Raw genomic sequence first — 9,506 nt, forward strand, 5'->3', positions numbered from 1 at the left:
GAATTTCCTAAAGCATTGTACAACTCCTTGCACTGAAAGCAAGTTCATGTTGCAAATTGAGGATCGATTCCTTGCTTTTTATGTTTTCAGTGTACATCGGCTGAGGCTTATACATGGCAGGATTATGGCACTAAAACTCCAAATGTTTTCCTTTTGATTTAAATGTTTCCATGGAGTTATTGTTTATCTGTTTAAACCATGTCCATTCATCTTGTTTTGTTGTGACCTGTACTTAGCCAAGTCTTCATTCTTTAAAAAAAGATAAATTTCTACCCCCATGATGTTTCAAAGGGATTTGGCCAGGGGAGTTGCCCATCCATAGTAGGACAGATTGGACTATACCTGCCAAACAGAAACTGTAAGTGACCATGAAGTGTCCTCAAAAGTTGGCTTCCAACACCACAACCAATCAGGTCTAATATGAAGTGTTCTTGCTGAGACAAGGGTCTTTTATGATGCTATCTGATCTTTTTTAGTCATAACCGTTACACAAATGTTACACCCCGCCCAGGTATCAGCCCAGGTAGCACAGCAGGAGCAAAATCCACCTCCTCAAACATGTTCAAAAAGCTTTCTACTAGAAAGAGACTTTTTGCAGTCTTAATAGCAGAACAATTCTTCCCATTTACAGGAAAAATTCTTCCAGTAGAAATTTCTGAAGCTTTTGCAGAAAATGTTCAAAATGAATATTCATGAAAGTTATCATCATTCATACCTGTACATCATACTTGTCAATAATATGTAATCACTTATTGAAAATATTAGCTGAAAATGTGAAGGGTGTTTATTAATATGAAGTGATATGAAGTGAAGTGTAAACCATCATCAATCTGGAAGCATCAATTTGGCAGCATATTTTTGTTCCTCACTTTCTGTTTGGTGTTTAAAGTCTGAAGGTTCTCTATCATAAGGCCTAATCATCAGCCCAGCCTGTCCACAGACCGACAGGCCTGTTCAGGCCCGCGGGCTAACCATTGAGCCCAGACCTCTCATGAATTTATCACAAACTTGTTAATTACACAGGTGTGAAAATGTGAATTCTCATTAATTCAGTGGTTTTCATGGGGTGTTCATGAGGCTAATTGGATGCGGTCTGGATGCGGGCTGGCTAACTCAGGCCGCGGGCTAAAGTTTAGGACTGCCAGGCTAAGCTGCTGGGCATGACGGTGTGTGTTCTAGACCGCCAGGCTTGCAATTTTTAAAGTCAAATATCTTGATAAATTTGTACATTCTGACCATAAAAAAAGCAACCTGGTACTGAAGATAGCATGATCTTTCCAATGGCATGCAAAAGTTCACTGTACATCCAGGAATAACAAAGTTGAAAATCAGGGGTTTCAACATAGGTGTCTCAAAATTCGGAAAGTGACATTCCAAAATTGAGGTGACCAGTGTTACCTGACAATAGTGCGTAGGGATGAGTTCCAGGCTACTAAATGCCACGAATATTAAATCAATTTTAAAGGCATCCAATGCAATTCCGGGGGGAACAAAACCAACAATATTCTGGAAGAGGAAATCTGTCTGATATTGATAATATCATTTACAGCCTATTCGTAGCACATTTTCGTCATCATTCCATACTTGAATTGAAATAGCCCCAAAACAAGCTACATAAGGAGTCCCTTTATTTTTTGGGTACCACCCACAAATAGCTAGAACTCACCTACGATGCAAAACAAGAAGCCATTTTCCGTCAGCAGCATGGTATTTTTACCTCATAGATATCAGTATGCTATGAGATAGAGTTGATGCAACTTACTAGTACATTTGTACTACATGAAAAGATTGACTAGAAAATTGAGTTTGAAAATCCAGTTGTACCGACCAGGAAATGCACTGAATGCCTTTAACAAAAAGAGATTAGAAATAATGTCTGAATGTTTGACTCACCTGAAGGACTGACTGAGAACATTTGGAAGAAAAGTAAGACAGGAAATAAAAGAAAGTACAGGGAAGTTGTTCTTGTACATCTTGTACCGAGGAATTTGTAGATACTTGTACTTGTACTTGTACAGGTACTTGTACTGTTGGAGTACTTACGCCTTCTGTTTCTGTTGCTGGACCATCCGTGTTAGCTTACGCTTCTCACGCTCACTCTTCTCAGGGTCAAAATCCTGCAGCATGGGCCCGGGGTTACGGAACTGGAGATGCTGCAGGGTTCTCTCTAGTGTTGGGTGGGACTGATGAGACACAACACAAATCATTATCATGAAAGTTCACCTGTGTTGGTAGTAACCATAGTAAAAAGTTGAACTTTATTTCAACACACAGTTTACAGAGAGATCAAATTTTCAGCGACAACTGTCATCTTCACGATAATTAGTGACCAATCACTTCACAATGTGATATCGTGAGAGCCACGGTCCACAAACACGTGACCTTATTCACACGAGACCCCACTGACACGTGACGCAAGCAATTGATCAAAAGTGCCAGGGAGTTGATATCACACAACACAAATCCTTACACAAATCATTATCCTGAAATGTTTCTGTAACAACAGTATTAATACAAATCAAGTTAAGAAACTAAGTAATCTAAAGGTATGTTTTGTTTATTTGAATAAAGTTTCAAAATTAATCCACTGTGTACTGCGCACCTTCACTGTTGAATTCTCAGGGCTCCAAATTCCTTTTAGTGTATACCATTTATTGTAACTGTATACAGCTACTAGTAGCATAGCTGGTGTGTTACGCCCAAGGGCGGTTATACCAGCTATACAGATACAAATACTGATACTGTACCTACCTACATTTGTACCTACCTAGTATACTGTACCTGAACTGGTAACACTGAATGAAAATTATCTTCTCCAGACAAATTTGACTTGTGCCACACAGACTAAGAAGTATGGATCATACTAAAAACTGTTCAGAAACCATTGCCATTATTTCTCCTACCCAGTACATGGACCAGTGGAGGTTATTACTAGGTGCTGCATTGTTTAGGTAGACATCAAAATACCTACTCAGCTCCAATTTTACCTGCACTAACCTGCATATACCCAGTACATGGACCAGTGCAGGTTAGGTGCAGGTAGATATCAGAAATACTCGCACAGCTCCAACTTTACCTGCACTAACCTGCATATACCCAGTACATGGACCAGTGCAGGTTAGGTGCAGGTAGACATCAGAAATACCTGCACAGCTCCAATTTTACCTGCACTAATCTGCATATACCCAGTACATGGACCAGTGCAGGTTAGGTGCAGGTAGACATCAGAAATACCTGCACAGCTCCAATTTTACCTGCACTAACCTGCATATACCCAGTACATGGACCAGTGCAGGTTAGGTGCAGGTAGACATCAGAAATACCTGCACAGCTCCAATTTTACCTGCACTAATCTGCATATACCCAGTACATGGACCAGTGCAGGTATATATAATTAGGTGCAGGTAGACATCAGAAATACCTGCACAGCTCAAATTTTACTTGCACTAACCAAGGACATTATACAGAGTAGTATAATATTAATGCACTAACGTAGCCTAGAGTAGAGATATGATTTATAGAAAAAAATTCACACGGAGGGCCAAATAAAACAAATAAACAAACACTGTCAACTATGTTGTGTTAGAAAACTATGTTGTGTTCCCCCTAAAGTGCCCCATCAGGGGCTATGGGGTGTATCCGGGGCTCACATAACATCTTTGAGCCACGGCAAAGATGAAGATGAAGAAAGAGAATTTCTATAAGTTAATCCTGGGATCATAGGAAACTGGAAAGATTGAAGTTAGATCAACAAACTCGTGAACAAGTTAGCGCTCAACTTTTGACGCCCAGGCCAGCTCCAAAAGACGTCACACAACCAGAATCCCGGCGGTACCAAACCACCATTCACCCTACCTTAAACTTCCTGACACCTGCCATAGCATTACTGTGAGGCATGCAGGCTTCTACCTTTCCTGATTCGTCCAGAACTTCCTCTGTCATTGTTGGTCTTTCTTCCTCGGCTGGTTTTTCACTCTCTCCCTTCTTCAAATCGTCCGCCATTTTGTTGGTGCTACCATTGTTTGAAGGGATGTCAGATCCCCCAGTTGGAATTTCAGAACCAAAAGTATTAGCAAGAAAAGTAGATTTGCACTAACATTAAGTACGAATAGAGAAATATTGAACGAAATCATCGTTATTAGAATATATAATGCGCTGATTTGGAGAGTTATTAGTTATCTCCCCTTTTTGAAGTGAAATTATCTGTAGGTCGAAGGTCACATCACAGCGCGAGGCGTCTGCTAATTTAATCAGGCAGCGGGCCGGCGGTCCACGGTGGCAAGTAAGTCTCAGTCTTACAAACTTATACGTACTTTCTTCCCGTAGAATGCAGTTCTAGAGGCGCTATCTGTATGGAAGTAGCTCACATGCTAGTGTTGAATAGCCTAGAATAGTATGCGTTACAGAGACAACGTATATTGTGGGTTATTTTGGAGTGTTCTGAAGTGATAATTTTGTCAGGCCACAACCCAAGCTGCTGTTACCGGTAAGTTATAAGGTGACGCGCCAATGTTGTGAAACGGGGGCAGCCGGGGCCCAGATGCTAATCAAGTATAACAAAGTAACTAAAAACAAATTTGTTACTTTAACTTTAACTTTAGAAAACTCAGAAAGTATATGATTTAACAATTCGCGAAACTTTCGATACGCTTGAGTTCACGCACGCTTTTAACATGATTAAACCTACTAGTATCTAAATCAATAAACAAATTCTTTGTTATAAATTATTTGAACTGTGTGGAAAACGAAATTGTATTTTCTCTATGCTATCACTGTGAAAAGGCAGAATCCAAACATATCTGTCTTCAGATAATGGAATAGATAGTAAATTAATCATAATTCGGATACAACAAAAAGTAGGTTAATGAGCACGTAGCGCCTAAGGGTATATGATAACACACAGCACAGGAGACTTCTGGAACTCATCTGTTTGGACACATCTTGACAGTTTCAGATGGTATCAAAAAAGTTTGGGGTCAACCAACCTCTTTGGGTTGAGGGGTTAGACTGAACTTTTGTATGAGGATGACAAGTCATGGATCTACTAACCCGTTGACTACACTTAAAATTCTTCTACTCCGGCATCTGTTGTACAGTGTACTTTCTTGCAGATGAGTGTTGTTAGAAGTTGCACAGTTTCAAATCATTTAAATATGGGGTGAAAGTGTCAACTAGCGAGGCAGAACAAGCAACACACTTACTGAAACTGAAGTAGTCTATATTTGTTTTGTCTTGTGTTTCCTACTTTGTTTTCCCTGTGGACAGGAGAAAGTGTTTGTTGGGTGAGGTCAGTGCCTTCATTCCCTGTGGAAGACACACATGATATGCCCACAGGAGAACACACATGGCTTTCTGTTAGCAGGATGAGGAATTTAGATCATGTCCACATGTTTGCCTGGCTGTTCTTCAGGACAGAGTGATGTATTTACTGTTGATTTGATGTCCTCTTCTCTTGAGTGATGATGACTCCAGTTAATTTGTTGTTTCTCAGATCCATTTTTTTCTGATTTGCAAAAAAATAAGATATTTTTTGGGGTTCTAAATTAACTGCAAAATGCTCAATGACAGACATATTTTGGCCCCAACACTTGAAAAAGTCCTTTTCTTCCCAGTTCTAATGTAAAAGTTTTAATGTAACAATGCAATTTGGTTTCATTAAAAGTTCAAAATCTATTGTTTTAATTATAAACCAGCCTGGTGTGTTCACTTCATGGCTCATATTGTAACATTTCCGGCTGTCATGGGGTGCCTTGGTCTGTTTTTTTTTTTAATTTTATTTTGCCCTGTCGCTCCTGATTTTTTCTGAAAAAATCCGAGAAACAACAAATTAAATTGGTGTGGCCTTATCATCATTCATACCACACAACAGTAGCCCCCAATGGAAGATTTGATGTGCCATCAATGCAGGGAAGCTATGGATGAGGCCTTTATTAAAGGCATCCAGTGTAATTTTTAGGCACAGAACAAAAAATATTCTTGATGAGGAAATCTGACTGTTATTGACAATTACTGCCATTTCTTAGCACATTTTCATCATTATTTCATGTTTGAAGAGTTTGAAATAAACCAAAACAGGCCCTCTATTATTCTGGGTACCTCCAACAAATAGCTAGAACCAGCCTATGATACAAAACAAGCAACCAGTTGGTGACATCACATTTTTGCCTCACTTAAATCAGTTTTCTGATTGGGATAGAAAACTGGATTTTCCGGATTCAACTGACCGGAAAATTGAGTTTGCAAATTCAGTTTTGGCACCCCAAAAGTTGCACTGGAATACTGGTATGTACATTTAATTGGAACAGATGTGCTTGCCTGGAGTTGAGAGCTTTTAGTCACAAGAAAACACTTTCTGCACAGTTTCAAAAGACTTACCAGTCAGGTTTCCCTGGAGATGTTTGCTTTAGCCACAGATGTTTGGCCTTTTCACCTCCCTGAGTCCTACAGCAAATGTGATTTGTGCCAGCTTTCTCTAGCCTCCTATGCAGGCCTCTGAACAGACTGGCTTTTTACCTCCATGAAAAATGGAGGTATTGTTTTTGGTCCGTCTGTCTGTGTGTGTGTCTGTCTGTCTGTGTATTTCCGCAAATTTTGTAGTCAGCATTACTTCATAACGCCTTTATGGATTGTGATGATATTTGGTATGCTGGTAAGTCTTAGGAAGACGAAGGTCAAGGTCAAATATGGGCCTCCTGGTGGATGACCTTGGTACTGCAGCAGAACTTCCGGTTTTTGTATCTTTTGTCCTGAACATGCTATGGTCTTGAATTTTTGGTGACAGATAGATTTTCATGTCAGGAATAAGTGGTATGAGTTTGGTCCCCCTAGCAGCTTGTTCTGGAACTGCAGGGGACCTTCTGGCGAAATCTTTGAAAGCCAATAAGTCCAGATAGGAACAACGTATTTTCATCATTTTTGGTAGGTAGGTAGCTGAGAGAGAGATATACATAATAAAATGCAAATTATGCAAATGAGGACTTTATTTGCATAATTAATGAGGAAATTCTATAATAACAGTGTTTTACATGGCCGGTTGGTTGTACGATGGCTGGCAAAAGAACTCCTTACAATCATACAAAACCCAATATTAAAATGCCAACCTGCTCAGACGCCTGCACAAGAGGTTACAGCTTCTCAAGGTTTGGGAGGTTTCCTATAGCTTTTTCACACAGGGACAGATTGTGCGTGGCTGTGGTTAGGTTTTGTTTGGAGTTGTGAGGGATGTGAGAAAGGGTGAAAGATGAGAACTGGTGAAGCTGAAAATTGTCTATTGTTATGGAAGAACGGAATAAGGGACTGACCAGGAAAGACTGTAGGTATTGTAAAAAGATTCTTTCGGTTTCATTTCATAGTCAGTCAGCCGGCACAATCTCTTGCGAGTTCTTCATAAGGAAAATACAGTAATAATGGAAGTGTGGTATAACCTTAACTACAGTTTTACACAAAATCAATCTAATTTTTTTGTAGTGAATTAATAAAGACCTTTATTGTACATTTATACTCAGACCAGACACTCACAGAGGGTTAACTTTAAGTACAGGTCACAGCAAAAGATTGGCTTGTACATACATGTACATGTATATACACTGTAATATACATGATCAAGATTATAATCACCGACTAGCACTTACATGTACTTAGTAGACTGTCTCCTCACTTCTCTGTGATGGTGAACGGTGAAGTTTCTTATATTCATATTTGACTTTCTTAGATCAAGAAGGTTATATCCTTGTATAGGATATATCCTTGCTTAGACCCTGTTCATACCAGACTTATATTTAGCGGTTTCAACCAGTTTTTCAAAAACCGTTTTTTATTTAACCTGGTGTGAACGCAAATTAACCGGTTTTTCAGGGGTTTAAACCTCGGGAGGTGGTTTTTGTGGGGTTTTTCCACCGAAAAACCTGGTGTGAACACTAAGGATTTATTGAACCGGTTTTTGCGTCATAATTCCGGGGTCACGGGGTCAGCATCCTGGCCGTGTGCGACCTCCAAGCTTTTTTGATCGCGTTGTATTGACCAATTTGAGTTCGTTTCTGACACTTATTCGTGTATTTTTGAAGAGCTGGAGTCGCCGAATTCGAAAAAGCTGGGGGGGGGGCTCTACCGAAACAAAAATGTTGGAGGAGCCTGGTTTCTCGAAGATAAAGGATCAGTGCCGCAGTAAGGTAATGAACATGAAGATGGTATACAAGAAGGCGACAGCAATCGGAAGAGCGGGACGAACAGTTATTCAAACTGCAGTCATGGCCAATTAATTGGATATTCACCGGACTCGATATTTTTTACAAAACCGGTTATGAAAAGTCTGGTATGAACGCTAAGGGTTTTAGCCGGATTTTCCTCCGCTAATTATTTAGCGGTTTCTACCGGTTTTTAAAAGTCTGGTATGAACGGGATCTTAGATGAGATGTTTTTGATAATTGGTCTCTGCTGTAGACTAATAGCTGATCCGTGCTGGTGCCATTTCACTGTCCACAGCTAACATTTGACAAATAGCTCTTCTTCCAACAAAGGCATTCTGGTGTCAACTTTTCAATTGTCGCCACAGGGCTTCTTGAATTACTCACAAATAGGCAGTGCATGAATTTACACTTCACTCAATAAGGTGCTCTTTAAAAATTCTGTTTCATCTCATTGTGAGCAGAGTTTTAGCATGACAATGGGCACAGCTAATTCAATTACCTCAGGCATACATTGTACAGGTTCATTAGTCATTCTGTAACTGTGTGGAAAGGATGAGGTATTTGTGTGCACTGTTACAGCCTTTGTGTGGACTAAAGCCTCCAACAAAGCCATAAACAATTATTTATACATTGAGATTGGAGGCCATGGTGTTGTGCTCTTCTCAGCTTTCTCTCCAAGCAGAAGTTTACTTGAAAACTTGTGCAACAAAAGGCATTTACCTGGTCCTCAGACTTTGTTTTCATGATGTTTTCCAGTTGATTTAATGTTTTTTAATCAGAGAACCAACAGATTAAATTGGTGTGGCCTATAGATATCTTGGCTTATGCCCTGTTTAAGTGTTTTCTCGATGAGTACTGCACACCAACTTGTGTAAGGCCACACCAATTTAATTTGTTGTTTCTTGGATTTGCCATGTCCATTTTTTTCTGATTTGAAAAAAAAAAGATTTTAGGTTCTGAATCAACTTCAAAATGCCCAATGAAAGACATATTTTGGCCCCAATGGTTGAAGATAGTCCTTTTCTTCCTAGTTGTTAAAATTTTTCAATGTAGCAATGCAACTTTGTTTCATTAAAAGTTCAAAAACTATTGTTTTGATTATAAACCAGCCTGGTAATGGTATGTTGACTTCAAGGCTCGTAGCATTTCCGCCTATCATGGGGTGCCTTGGCCTTTTTTTTTCGCCCTGTAGCTTCATATTTTTTCTGAAAAAAATCCAAGAAACAACAAATTAGATTGGTGTGGCCTAACCAAGCTCAATAGATTTCTGTACATGTGTACTTTGCAGATGAAGACTCTTTCAAGTTAGCCTGGGTACCA

At 39.6% G+C, this 9,506-nt stretch overlaps 2 protein-coding genes across 5 annotated transcripts in view; one reads left to right on the forward strand and one right to left on the reverse strand.

Moving 5' to 3' along the window:
* LOC109470821 (ARL14 effector protein-like) overlaps positions 1-4,010 on the reverse strand; it is an 11,818-nt gene extending 7,808 nt beyond the window's left edge. For 2 of the 4 annotated variants that reach the window (XM_019769912.1, XM_019769911.1), the window contains exons 1-2: positions 3,910-4,010; positions 2,044-2,183 (exon numbers count right to left, since the gene is read on the reverse strand). In XM_019769912.1, the coding sequence (XP_019625471.1) occupies positions 2,044-2,183; positions 3,910-4,002 (233 nt within the window). In that variant the 5' untranslated portion in view covers positions 4,003-4,010. Of the gene's footprint in view, positions 1-2,043; positions 2,184-3,855 lie in introns of all 4 variants that reach the window. The other 2 variants (XM_019769909.1, XM_019769908.1) reach the window with 1 other exon arrangement.
* Positions 4,011-4,216: 206 nt separating this feature from the next.
* LOC109470815 (somatostatin receptor type 5-like) overlaps positions 4,217-9,506 on the forward strand; it is a 34,326-nt gene continuing 29,036 nt past the window's right edge. Inside the window, 1 exon segment of the mRNA XM_019769905.1 lies at positions 4,217-4,282. The gene's annotated coding sequence lies outside the window, so the exon portion shown is untranslated.

This window comes from Branchiostoma belcheri, unplaced genomic scaffold (genome assembly GCF_001625305.1).
Source record: "Branchiostoma belcheri isolate BF01 breed outbred unplaced genomic scaffold, Haploidv18h27 scaffold234, whole genome shotgun sequence".
NCBI classification, from domain to species: domain Eukaryota; kingdom Metazoa; phylum Chordata; class Leptocardii; order Amphioxiformes; family Branchiostomatidae; genus Branchiostoma; species Branchiostoma belcheri.